Source organism: Bombina bombina, chromosome 2 (genome assembly GCF_027579735.1).
Source record: "Bombina bombina isolate aBomBom1 chromosome 2, aBomBom1.pri, whole genome shotgun sequence".
NCBI lineage: Eukaryota > Metazoa > Chordata > Amphibia > Anura > Bombinatoridae > Bombina > Bombina bombina.
In genome coordinates this window covers 1249730962-1249745858 of record NC_069500.1, presented here as the reverse complement: position 1 = coordinate 1249745858, position 14897 = coordinate 1249730962, and the positions used below count along the sequence as shown (strand labels likewise).

At 37.6% G+C, this 14897-nt stretch overlaps 1 protein-coding gene across 3 annotated transcripts in view; it reads left to right on the top strand.

The window, feature by feature from the left end:
* FAM114A1 (family with sequence similarity 114 member A1) overlaps nucleotides 1–3804 on the top strand; it is a 66665-nt gene extending 62861 nt beyond the window's left edge. For all 3 annotated transcript variants that reach the window (XM_053704058.1, XM_053704059.1, XM_053704057.1), the window contains exon 14: nucleotides 3464–3804. In XM_053704058.1, the coding sequence (XP_053560033.1) occupies nucleotides 3464–3562 (99 nt within the window). In that variant the 3' untranslated portion in view covers nucleotides 3563–3804. The remainder of the gene's footprint in view (nucleotides 1–3463) is intronic.
* Nucleotides 3805–14897: the final 11093 nt, after the last annotated feature.

Below are 14897 nucleotides of genomic sequence, written 5' to 3'. Positions count from 1 at the left end.
TTATCTTCATATTCCAATTCATCCAGATCACTATCAGTTCCTGAGATTCTCTTTTCTAGACAAGCATTACCAATTTGTTGCTCTTCCTTTTGGCCTTGCAACAGCTGCACGGATCTTCTCAAAGATTCTCGGTGCCCTTCTCTCTGTAATCAGAGAGCGGGGTATTGCGGTGTTTCCTTATTTGGACGATATCTTGGTACTTGCTCAGTCTTTACATTCTGCAGAATCTCACACGAATCAACTTGTGTTGTTTCTTCAAGAACATGGTTGGGGGATCAATTTACCAAAAAGTTCATTGATTCCTCAGACAAGGGTAACATTTTTGGGATTCCAAATAGATTCAGTATCCATGACTTTGTCTCTAACAGACAAAAGACGTCTGAAATTGGTTTCAGCTTGTCGGAACCTTCAGTCTCAATCATTCCCTTCAGTAGCTATGTGCATGGAAGTTTTAGGTCTCATGACTGCAGCATCGGACACGATCCCCTTTGCTTGTTTTCACATTAGACCTCTTCAGCTTTGTATGCTGAACCTTTGGTGCAGGGATTATACAAAGATATCACAATTGATATCCTTAAATCCCAATACTCGACTATCTCTGACTTGGTGGTTAGATCACCACCGTTTAGTTCAAGGGGCCTCTTTTCTTCGTCCAACCTGGACTGTGATTTCAACAGATGTGAGTCTTTCAGGTTGGGGAGCAGTCTGGGGATCTCTGACAGAGCAGGGGGTTTGGAAATCTCAAGAGGCGAGATTACCAATCAATATTTTGGAACTCCGTGCGATTTTCAGAGCTCTTCAGTTCTGGCCTCTTCTGAAGAGAGAATCGTTTATTTGTTTTCAGACAGACAATGTCACAACCATGGCGTATGTCAATCATCAAGGTGGGACTCACAGTCCTCAGGCTATGAAATAAGTAACTTGGATACTTGCATGGGCGGAATCCAGCTCCTGTCTAATCTCTGCGGTTCATATCCCAGGTATAGACAATTGGGAAGCGGATTATCTCAGTCGCCAGACTTTACATCCGGGAGAATGGTCTCTTCACCCAGATGTGTTTCTTCAGATTGTTCAGATGTGGGGGCTTCCAGAAATAGATCTGATGGATTTGCATCTAAACAGGAAACTTCCCAGGTATCTGTCCAGATCCAGGGATCCTCAGGCGGAAGCAGTGGATGCGTTGTCACTTCCTTGGAATTATCAACCTGCTTATATCTTTCCGCCTCTAGTTCTTCTTCCAAGAGTGATTTCCAAGATCATAATGGAACGTTTGTTTGTTCTGCTGGTGGCTCCAGCATGGCCACACAGGTTTTGGTATGCGGATCTTGTTCGGATGTCCAGTTGCCAACCTTGGCCACTTCCGTTAAGGTCAGACCTTCTATCTCAAGGTCCGTTTTTCCATCAGGATCTCAAATCATTAAATTTGAAGGTATGGAGATTGAACGCTTAGTGCTTAGTCATAGAGGTTTCTCTGACTCAGTGATCAATACTATGTTGCAGGCTCGTAAATCTGTGTCTAGAAAGATTTATTACCGGGTTTGGAAGACTTACATTTCATGGTGTTCCTCTCATAATTTCTCTTGGCATTCTTTTAGAATTCCTAGGATTTTACAGTTTCTTCAGGATGGTTTGGATAAGGGTTTGTCTGCAAGTTCCTTGAAAGGACAAATCTCTGCTCTTTCTGTTCTGTTTCACAGAAAAATTGCTAATCTTCCTGACATTCATTGTTTTGTACAGGCTTTGGTTCGTATCAAGCCTGTCATTAAGTCAATCTCTCCTCCTTGGAGTCTTAATTTGGTTTTGAGAGTTTTACAGGCTCCTCCGTTTGAGCCTATGCATTCTCTGGATATTAAGTTACTTTCTTGGAAAGTATTGTTTCTTTTGGCTATCTCTTCTGCTAGAAGAGTTTCTGAATTATCTGCTCTTTCTTGTGAGTCTCCTTTTCTGATTTTTCATCAGGATAAGGCGGTTTTGCAGACTTCATTTGAATTTTTACCTAAGGTTGTGAATTCCAACAACATTAGTAGAGAAATTGTTATGCCTTCGTTGTGTCCTAATCCTAAAAATTCTTTGGAAAAATCTTTGCATTCTTTGGATGTGGTTAGAGCTACTAAAGATTTCAGAAAGACTTCTAGTCTATTTGTTATCTTTTCTGGTCCTAAGAAAGGTCAGAAAGCTTCTGCTATTTCTTTGGCTTCTTGGTTGAAACTTTTGATTCATCATGCTTATGCAGAGTCGGGTAAATCCCTGCCTCAGACGATTATGGCTCATTCTACTAGGCCAGTTTCTACTTCCTGGGCTTTTAAGAATGAAGCTTCTGTTGATCAGATTTGCAAAGCAGCAACTTGGTCTTCTTTGCATACTTTTACTAAATTCTACCATTTTGATGTTTTTTCTTCTTCAGAAGAAGTTTTTGGTAGAAAAGTACTTCAGTCAGCTGATTCAGTTTGATTCTTCTGCTTATAATTTCAGTTTTTTTCATTATAAGATTAAAACTTTTGATTTGGGTTGTGGATTATTTTTTCAGCGGAATTGGCTGTCTTTATTTTTATCCTTCCCTCTCTAGTGACTCTTGCGTGGAGTTCCACATCTTGGGTATTTGCTATCCCATACGTCACTAACTCATGGACTCTTGCCAATTACATGAAAGAAAACATAATTTATGTAAGAACTTACCTGATAAATTCATTTCTTTCATATTGGCAAGAGTCCATGAGGCCCACCTTTTTTTTGTGGTGGTTATGATTTTTTTGTATAAAGCACAATTATTCCAATTCCTTATTGATGCTTTCGCTCCTTTCTTATCACCCCACTTCTTGGCTATTCGTTAAACTGAATTGTGGGTGTGGTGGGGGGTGTATTTATAGGCATTTTGAGGTTTGGGAAACTTTGTCCCTCCTGGTAGGAATTTATATCCCATACGTCACTAGCTCATGGACTCTTGCCAATATGAAAGAAATGAACTTATCAGGTAAGTTCTTTCATAAATTATGTTTTATGTATGATCCTGACATTAATTCTAAGCTAAAAATGTGTATGTGGAGTGTATATTTATGTATGATCCTGACATTAATTCTTAGCTAAAAATGTGTATGTGGAGTGTATATTTATGTATGATCCTGACATTAATTCTCAGCTAAAAATGTGTATGTGGAGTGTATATTTATGTATGATCCTGACATTACTTCTTAGCTAAAAATGTGTATGTGGAGTGTATATTTATGTATGATCCTGACATTACTTCTTAGCTAAAAATGTGTATGTGGAGTGTATATTTATGTATGATCCTGACATTACTTCTTAGCTAAAAATGTGTATGTGGAGTGTATATTTATGTATGATCCTGACATTACTTCTTAGCTAAAAATGTGTATGTGGAGTGTATATTTATGTATGATCCTGACATTACTTCTAAGATAAAAAAACATGTATGCTAAATCTACTCTGTTTTTTTTTCTTGTAGGGAGGCAACAGCACCACCTATATCCAAGATGCATTCAGACTACTGATGCCTGTTCTACAGTTTTCACATATACAGACTTCCTCTTCCAAAACATCTTAGTACTCAGCTTTGTTTAATTACAGCGTTGGCTTGATCATTTGTATAAAGTATTACAAAGAAATATAGTAGAGCTGTCTAGAAGCTTTAAAATGGCTTCATTTTGTGTGTACGCAAATTTGCACATTATATAAAAGAAACAAATTATTTTAGACACTTTTTTTAGTTTAAATGAGTTCTCATGTTATTTAATTGTTATAAAATGAGCTATACATTTTCACCATAAAGCAGTGTGAAAGATTAAATCTATGTAGTATGTTTTTGAAGCGACAAACGTGGTTATGTTTGTCATCACAGAAGTAAACTCATACAGGCTTCAAATTGTGCTATGAGGTGCGTTACTTCTTCCTACAGCTGTCTGTTAAATGGAATTTTATCCATGGCTTTCCTTTGTTTTTACATATCCCGCTGTATTTTTTAACTAGATGAAACACAAAAGAAAGGAACAATATAGAAACTAATCAAACTCTGTTATAAACTGTTTAACTGTGTAATCTGAGAAAATCAATAGCATTATCTCAGTTTTTATATATAATTTTATAACCATCGATTGCTACTTAATTTAATGTAAATTATTTTACCCAGGAAAGTGGGTAAATAAATAATGAAAGTACATTATCATTTTTTGTTCATTATATATAAATTAACATTTTATGGGAAGTTTAATTTTGAGTTTAAGGGACATGAAACCCAAAATTTTCTTTCATGATTTAGGTAGTTTACTTCTATTATTTTGTAGTTTACTTCTATTATCAAATTTGTTTCATTCTCTTTGTATCATTTGTTGAAGGAGCATCAATGCACTACTGGTTTCTAACTGAACACATGGGTGAGACAATGACAATCGGTATATATATGCAGCAACCAATCAGCAGCTAGAACCTATGTTCTTTGCTGCTCCTAAGCATTCCTAGAAAAACACTTCAGCAAAGGATAACAAGAGAAGGAAGCAAATTAAACAATAGAAGTAAATTGGAAAGTTGTTTAAAATTGTATGCTCTGTCTAAATCATGAATGTCTAATTATGACTTTACTGTCCCTTTAATGTTCCTTGAAGAAATACATTAGCTCTTTAATACTTTGTTCTCTGATAACTAAAATATCGTATTTTATCGATATCAAACAGTATATCCACTAAGGGGCAGATTATAAGTGGAGAGCAAACTATTGCACCCGAACGATAAGGGGTTTATCGCGAGTGTTTGCGCTTGTAGTGCTTATCGCTCGTATTACGAGTTGAAAGTAAACACGATCGATTGAGCCCGATCATGATTTACGCTAGAATGATTACCACAACTTCAGCACAAAACAAATCAAATATACATTACAAAGTATAGTTACACTCATCCACCATCTAATAAAAATTTAAAAATATTGCACACAAAAGTTACAAGTGCTCAAAGATATGAAATCTCAGGTGTTAGGCAAAAAAGGCAGGCAAAGAACTCTAAATATGTATATGTATGTATATATATATATATATATATATATATATATATATATATATATATATATATATATAATATTCAACACAGCTGCTTTCCTTGCCCGGGGTGCATACGTATAAATAAAGTACAGAATCCGTAGTAAAGGTAGCACTCACTGGGTCTTTAAATATCTAACTTTTTATTAAGTCTCCTGTAACGTTTCAGGGTTACCCCCGTCCTCAGACAGCATTACAAAAACAAACAGTGTTTACTTACTTTTAAACCCTTCACCATAGGACTCACTCCCCGCCGTTACCAGTGGCGTACCGGAAGTAACGTCACATCTCAACAGCCCATGCTACTGGCCGGCGTGCTTTGTTGTCAGGGTTACCGGGGCGCAACACCAGCAATCAGCTGTCAGGAGGCAGTCACAGTGTGCTGTATTAAAAACAAGATTAAAATATAATGGAACATAAGAACATTCTGTCAGCTAGTTTTTAGACAATATTAGTTATGGCTATATTATATTCCTGCAGTTTTCGTAAAGTAGCCTTATTAGTGAAAAATACACAACTCGCTCATTTATGTAATATAATATATTATGTTTGTCTTTTTAATAAATAGTCAAGTATGTAAGTAAATGAATGACCAGCTCTTGCAGGGATATATGGCAGTATAACTAGTCATACCTGTCTGGCCATCCCCTTTCTATTACAAAATGGTACCATTAATATACACATATGGATGGCATTTTTGATATAGTGGGCATTTCTTGCTCCACATATAGTATAATCCTATTTGATATAAATACAATTAAGTATATATTCCAATTTATAATAGACATGCATAGTACGATTCAAATCAATTTATGTATCACTGTAAGTCTTTGAAATTATTAATATATTATTATTATTAATTATTATTCTAAATGAGCGAGTTGTGTATTTTTGACTAATAAGGCTACTTTACGAAAACTGCAGGAATATAATATAGCCATAACTAATATTGTCTAAAAACTAGCTGACAGAATGTTCTTATGTTCCATTATGTTTTAATCTTGTTTTTAATACAGCACACTGTGACTGCCTCCTGACAGCTGATTGCTGGTGTTGCGCCCCGGTAACCCTGACAACGAAAGCACGCCGGCCAGTAGCATGGGCTGTTGAGACGTGACGTCACTTCCGGTACGGCACCTACAATGGCGGGAAGCGAGTCCTATGGTGGAGGGTTTAAAAGTAAGTAAACATGGTTTGTTTTTGTAATGCTGTCTGAGGACGGGGGTAACCCCGAAACGTTACAGGAGACTTAATAAAAAGTTAAATATTTAAAGACCCAGTGAGTTCTACCTTTACTACGGATTATATATATATATATATATATATATATATATATATATATAATTCCAGGCAGAGTATGGCACTCACAAATCTTTGACCAGGGTGCTGCAGCAGGCAAAGCATACAAAACAAAAAGAAGCAGGCACTCACCGGTATTTAAATAAAGGATATCTTTTAATCCCACAAGGTGTGCTACCTTTACTACGGATATATATATATATGTGTGTGTGTGTACATATGTATTTATATTTGTACATATGTATTTATATGTGTATATATGTATTTACAGACACATATATAGATATATATATATATATATACACACACACATACAGAGAGAAGCGCACTCACAGGAACGAACAACCAGCTCAATACCATTGTTAACCTTTTCTATGGCAATTTACCACCTGGGTGCGGCTTCTTTTTAGCCCAGTAATGCTTTTGACATTACGGTCAGTCCAGTGCAGAAATACCAGGCAATTTCTCTCTGAACAAAGTACACAGCCACACCAGACAATCGTTTCGTCCTTCATTGGGCCTTGTCAGTGAAGTGTAGCCATATTCCTCTAAGTACACTGAGCAAGGAGTCCACGTCTGGTTGCCCCTTTTTCCTTTTAGAGAGATTAAATACCTACAGAGAGAAGCGCACTCACAGGAATGAACAACCAGCTAAATACCATTGTTAGCCTGTTCTATGGCAATTTACCACCTGAGTGCGGCTTCTTTTATATATATATATATATATATATATATATATATATATGCATTGGATCCCTTTGCAATTAAGTAGATGAAAACATGAAAATTTATATTTATTCAATATTCATATTTAATAAAGGTTTTAACTATCTATTTAGAGTAAATATTTCACATTCCAATGTTCTGCATATAGGTATAGATATATATTGTACCAAAAACCATCAGATATATGTAGAAATATGTATTTATGAATAAATAGAACTTATTCTGTTATGTACAGAACATTGGAACGTGAAATATTCATATTTTCATGTCGGTTTAATGCACATGAGAATATGCAACTGTGTTTGCGCACGTGTAAGGGGAATACGTGAACGCACATGTGATATTCTAACTTCGGCTTTTTGCATTTGGCGGGTTAGTGCAAGAGCGAAAACAGTTTATTTTCAACTCATAATACGAGCAAAACCCGACTAGTGCAAAAAACTTCTAGCACAATTAATGCTTGAGCGGAAGCGTTAATTTTCGCTTCACTTGTAATCTGGCCCTATATTTGTATAAATTACTGTTTCAACTGATTTTATTGATTAGACACATTTGTATATTTTGCATACAGTTTCCTGCAATAAACAGCTGTTGTTTTGTGGCTTATTGCTAACAAGATATTCATCATAAAACTTTTTCCAGCTTTATGTTTGTTACTGTTTTCTTATTGTGTACAAAATTGTGATTCAGTACTTTCTCTTTGAAGGGACAGTGTACTATAAAATTGGTTACCCCTTAATGAGCTTTCAATTACTTGCTATACTATCTGCAGAGTAAAAAATGTATGGGACATTCCTCCTTTAGGTTTGTTTATGTATATGAAATAGATGTTTTTGCACATTAAAACCACAACCCGTTCCAAAAAAAACCAAAAAAAACTACTTGGAGCAATTGAAAATGACAATTTTTCTATTAGCTACAAAACATTGCAAGACGTAGGTGATTGGTGGCTACACGCATATGCCACTCATTTGTCCACCAGCCATGACCTGCCCAGGAGCTTCAATGTGTTGTTGGACTTCAGCTATTTTTTAAAATAGTTTTTTGGGGTTAAACACATGGGGATTCAATAAAATATATGGTTTGATGATTTTCTGCATGTTAATGGCTGCAGATGAGCCACATTTTGACACGATCATGATCAGCACTTTTTAATACAATTTTTTTTTTAGAATGAAGTTGAACCATTTGTTTTGTGAATGGGCAAAACATAATGATATTACATACCACCACATTGTATGATGTTAAGAAGCAACATCGCAAGATACAAATGCTCTCTGTTCAGTTAAAGTTAAAATATAATCATAAGGACTTGTACTATAGTAAAACATTGCAAAATCATTTATCCACTAAACACAAATGCTCATTGTACTGATATCCCTTAAAAAGAAACACACATTTCTGTATGGTTTTGAAGCACAAGTTAATTGCACACGTCACCTATTAGCGTCGCTACACACAATTAAAAAACATAATTTATGTAAGAACTTACCTGATAAATTCATTTCTTTCATATTGGCAAGAGTCCATGAGCTAGTGACGTATGGGATATACAATCCTACCAGGAGGGGCAAAGTTTCCCAAACCTCAAAATGCTTATAAATACACCCCTCACCACACCCACAATTCAGTTTAACGAATAGCCAAGAAGTGGGGTGAAAAAGAAAGGAGTAAAAAGCATAAACAAAGGAATTTGGAAATAATTGTGCTTTATACAAAAAAAATCATAACCACCATAAAAAGGGTGGGCCTCATGGACTCTTGCCAATATGAAAAAAAATAATTTATCAGGTAAGTTCTTACATAAATTATGTTTTCTTTCATGTAATTGGCAAGAGTCCATGAGCTAGTGACGTATGGGATAGCAATACCCAAGATGTGGAACTCCACGCAAGAGTCACTAGAGAGGGAGGAACAAAATAAAAACTAATCCACAACCCAAAAATAAGTTTATTCTCAAAAAATAAAAACTTAAATCATAAGCAGAAGAATCAAACTGAAACTGCTGCCTGAAGAACTTTCCTATCAAAAACTGATTCCGAAGAAGCAAATACATCAAAATGGTAGAATTTAGTAAAAGTATGCAAAGAAGACCAAGTTGCTGCTTTGCAAATCTGATCAACTGAAGCTTCATTCTTAAAAGCCCAAGAAGTGGAAACTGATCTAGTAGAATGAGCTGTAATTCTCTGAGGCGGGGCTTTACCCGACTTCAAATAAGCTTGATGAATCAAAAGCTTTAACCAAGATGCCAAAGAAACGGCAGAAACCTTCTGACCTTTCCTGGAACCAGAAAAGATAACAAATAGACTAGAAGTCTTCCTGAAATCTTTAGTAGCTTCAACATAATATATCAGAGCTCTCACCACATCCAAAGAATGTAAAGATCTCTCCAAAGAATTCTTAGAATTAGGACTCAAAGAAGGGACAACAAGTTTTTTACCTAAGGTTGATAAGAATTCACAACCTTAGGTAAGAATTTAAATGAAGTCCGCAAAACTGCCTTATCCTGATGAAAAATCAGAAAAAGAGATTTACAAGAGAGAGCAGATAATTCATAAACTCTTCTAGCAGAAGAGATGGCCAAAAGGAACAACACTTTCCAAGAAAGTAGTTTAATGTCCAAAGAATGCATAGGCTCAAATGGAGGAGCCTGTAAAGCCTTTAAAACCAAATTAAGACTCCAAGGAGGAGAGATCGATTTAATGACAGGCTTGATACGAACCAAAGCCTGTACAAAACAGTGAATATCAGGAAGTTTAGCAATTTTTCTGTGGAATAAAACAGAAAGAGCAGAGATTTGTCCTTTCAAGGAACTTGCAGACAAACCTTTATCCAAACCATCCTGAAGAAACTGTAAAATTCTAGGAATTCTTAAAGAATGCCAAGAAAATTTATGAGAAGAACACCATGAAATGTAAGTCTTCCAATCTCGATAATAAATCTTTCTAGAAACAGATTTATGAGCCTGTAACATAGTATTAATCACTGAGTCAGAGAAACCACTATGCGTTCAATTTCCATACCTTCAAATTTAATGATTTGAGATCATGATGGAAAAACGGACCTTGCGATAGAAGGTCTGGCCTTAATGGAAGTGGCCAAGGTTGGCAACTGGACATCCGAACAAGATCCGCATACCAAAACCTGTGAGGCCATGCTGGAGCCACCAGCAGCACAAACGATTGCTCCATGATGATTTTGGAGATCATTCTTGGAAGAAGAACTAGAGACGGGAAAATATAAGCAGGTTGATAACACCAAGGAAGTGTCAACGCATCCACTGCTTCCGCCTGAGGATCCCTGGACCTGGACAGGTACCTGGGAGGTTTCTTGTTTAGATGAGATGCCATCAGATCTATTTCTGGAAGCCCCCACATCTGAACAATTTGAGAAAACACATCTGGGTGGAGAGACCATTCTCCCGGATGTAAAGTCTGACGACTGAGATAATCCGCTTCCCAATTGTCTATACCTGGGATATGAACCGCAGAAATTTGACAGGAGCTGGATTCCGCCCAAACAAGTATCCGGGATACTTCTTTCATAGCTTGAGGACTGTGAGTCCCACCCTGATTATTGACATATGTCACAGTTGTGATATTGTCTGTCTGCAAACAAATGAACAGTTCTCTCTTCAACAGAGGCCAAAACTGAAGAGCCCTGAGAATTGCACGGAGTTCCAAAATATTGATTGGTAATCTCGCCTCTTGAGATTTCCAAACCCCTTGTGCTGTCAGAGATCCCCAAACAGCTCCCCAACCTGAAAGACTTGCATCTGTTGTGATCACAGTCCAGGTTGGACGAACGAAAGAGGCCCCTAGAATTATACGATGGTGATCTAACCACCAAGTCAGAGAAAGTCGAACATTGGGATTTAAGAAAATTAATTGTGATATCCTTGTATAATCCCTGCACCATTGGTTCAGCATACAAAGCTGGAGAGGTCTCATATGAAAATGAGCAAAGGGGATCACGTCCTATGCTGCAGTCATGAGACCTAAAACTTCCATGCACATAGCTACTGAAGGAAATGACTGAGACTGAAGGTTCTGGGAACCTAAAAAGGTTACCCTTGTCTGAGGAATCAAATAACTTTTTGGTAAATTTATCCTCCAACCATGTCTTTGAAGAAACAACACAAGTTGATTCGTGTGAGATTCTGCAGAACGTAAAGACTGAGCAAGTACCAAGATATCGTCCAAATAAGGAAACACCGCAATACCCCGCTCTCTGGTTACAGAGAGTAGGGCACCGAGAACCTTTGAAAAGATTCTTGGAGCTGTCGCTAGGCCAAAAGGAAGAGCAACAAATTGGTAATGCTTGTCTAGAAAAGAGAATCTCAGGAACTGATAGTGATCCGGATGAATCGGAATATGAAGATATGCATCCTGTAAGCCTATTGTGGACATATAATGCCCTTGCTGAACAAAAGGCAGAATAGTCCTTATAGTCACCATTTTGAAAGTTGGTACTCTTACATATCGATTCAAAATCTTTAGATCCAGAACTGGTCTGAATGAATTTTCTTTCTTTGGGACAATGAATAGATTTGAATAAAACCCCAGACCCTGTTCCTGAAACGGAACTGGCATGATTACCCCTGATAACTCCAGGTCTGAAACACACTTCAGGAAAGCCTGAGCCTTTACTGGGTTCACTGGAATGCGTGAGAGAAAAAATCTCACAGGCGGTCTTACTCTGAATCCTATTCGATACCCCTGAGAGACAATACTCTGAATCCAATGATTTTGGACCAAATTGATCCAAACATCTTTGAAAAAATGTAATCTACCCCCTACAAGCTGAGCTGGAATGAGGGCCGCACCTTCATGCGGACTTGGGGGCTGGTTTTGATCTCTTAAATGGCTTGGATTTATTCCAATTTGAGGAAGGCTTCCAATTGGAAACAGATTCCTTTGGGAAAGGATTAGATTTCTGTTCCTTATTATATTGAAAGGAACGAAAACGGTTAGAAGCTTTAGATTTACCCTTAGGTTTTTTTATCCTGAGGCAAAAAGACTTCCTTCCCCCCCGTGACAGTTGAAATTATTGAATCCAACTGAGAACCAAATAATTTTTTACCTTGGAAAGAAAGAGATAGCAATCTGGATTTAGAAGTTATATCAGCATTCCAAGATTTAAGTCACAAAGCTCTTCTAGCTAAAATAGCTAAAGACATATATCTAACATCAATTTTGATGATATCAAAAATGGCCTCACAAATGAAATTATTAGCATGTTGATTCAACTTAACAATGCTAGACAAATCATGATCCGACACTTGTTGCGCTAAAGTTTACAACCAAAAGGTTGAAGCAGCTGTAACAACAGCCAACGAAATTGCAGGCCTAAGAAGATGACCTGAATATAAATAAGCCTTCCTTAGATAAGATTCAAGTTTTCTATCTAAAGGATCTTTAAAGGAAGTACTATCTTCCGTAGGAATAGTTGTACGTTTAGCAAGTAGAGATAGCCCCATCAACTTTGGGGATCTTTTCCCAAAACTCCAATCTAATTGCTGGCAAAGGATACAATTTTTAAACCTTGAAGAAGGAATAAAAGAAGTACCAGGCCTATTCCATTCTTTAGAAATCATATCAGAAATAGCATCAGGAACAGGAAAAACCTCTGGAATAACCACAGGAGGTTTATAAACAGAATTTAAACGTTTACTAGTTTTAATTTCAAGAGGACTAGTTTCCTCCATATCTAATGTAATCAACACTTCCTTTAATAAAGAACGAATATACTCCATTTTAAATAAATAAGAGGATTTGTCAGTGTCAATATCTGAGGCAGGATCTTCTGAATCAGATAGATTCTCATCAGAGAGAGATAAATCAGAATGTTGCTGGTCATTTGAAACTTCATCAACTCTATGAGAAGTTTTAAAAGACCTTTTACGTTTATTAGAAGGCGGAATGGCAGACAAAGCCTTCTGAATAGAATCAGAAATAAATTCTTTTAAATTTACAGGTATATCTTGTGCAATAGATGTTGAGGGAACAACAACAGGTAATGAACTACTACTGATGGATACATTTTCTGCATGTAAAAGTTTATCATGACAACTATTACAAACCACAGCTGGAGGTATAATCTCCACAAGTTTACAACAAATGCACTTAGCTTTGGTAGAACTGTTATCAGGCAGCAGGGATCCAACAGTGAATTCTGAGACAGGATCAGATTGAGACATCTTGCAAATGTAAGAGAAAAAACAACATATAAAGCAGAATGATCAATTTCCTTATATGGCAGTTTCAGGAATGGGAAAAAATACAAACAGAATAGCCCTCTGATATAGAAAAAAGCAAGAGGCAAAAAGGAATGGGGTCTTAAATAATGAAAATATTTGGCGCCAAGTATGACGCACAACAAACAGAAAAATATTTTTTGGCACCAAAAACGTCCAGAAACGACACACTCGCGTCATAGATGATGCAACCTTGTGAAGGACTCGGCGTCAACTAAGACGCCGGAAATGACGAATTTTGCATCAACGAACGTAACTTCGCGCCAAGAATGACGCAATAAACTTTGGCATTTTGTGCCCTCGCGAGCCTAATTCTGCCCGCGAATTTAAAAGACCGTCAATTTGAAAAAAAGACTATACCCCAGGTAAGAAAATAAATCTTCATAAAAAAGCATTTCCCAGATATGAAACCGACAGTCTGCAAAAAGGAAATATACTGAAAATCTGAATCATGGCAAATATAAGTACAATACATATATATAGAACTTTATATAAATACATAAAGTGCCAAACCATAGCTGAGAGTGTCTTAACTAATGAAAACATACTTACCAAAAGACACCCATCCACATATAGCAGATAGCCAAACCAGTACTGAAACGGTTATCAGTAGAGGTAATTGTCAGGGTGCCAGGAATCAGAACCAGAGCTGGTAGTCAGACGAGCCGAGTCAGGAGCCAAATCGAATAGTCAGATGAGCCGGAATCAGGAACAAGGAAAACAGCAGAGTCAGGAACAAGCCAGGGATCAGGAACCAGGAAGGACGTCAGGCAGCCAGGTAATACACAGGAACTCTCACAAACAGGTCTGAGACAACGCAAAGGCAAAGCCTACTGAACAGAGGCCCTTTAAATAATAAGTGATGACATCACAATTCTGAGACTGCATCCTGTCTCACATGGATAATGCACACCAGTCTGGCCATAAAAGGAAGTGCAGGAATTGAGCAGCATCCCCCACAATGCACCATAGTCAGGAAGAGAGGTGAGTAAAATGGCTGCCAGCAGCACATGGCAAACGCAACAGGAAAAAAACCCTGACAGTACCCTCCCCTCAACGACCCCTCCCCCCTGGGAGGACAAAAGGCTTATTGGGGAAACGGGCATGGAAGGCACGGAGGAGGGCGGGAGCATGAACATCAGAGGAGGGAACCCAAGAACGATCCTCCGGACCGTAGCATTGGAGATGCTCATAGCAGGAGGAAGGTCAAGAGTGTAGGCCACAGGATTAACCCGTCAGAGTATTTGAAAAGGACCAACATAACGGGGAGCCAATTTATTGGAAGGCACACGAAGGTTCAAGTTGCGGGAGGACAGCCAAACTCTCTCACCAACCTTGTAGGAAGGTGCGGGCAGACGCCTACGATCAGCCTGGAACTTTTGGCGCTGCATAGAACGATGAAGGCAATCCTGAATCTGCACCCACGTGGAACGGAGTTGCCGGAGATGCTCCTCCAAAGCCGGAATACCATGAGACATGAATGAATCGGGCAACAAGGATGGTTGAAACCCATAATTCGCCATGAACAGGGATATCTTGGAGGAAGCATTAATAGCACTATTACGAACAAACTC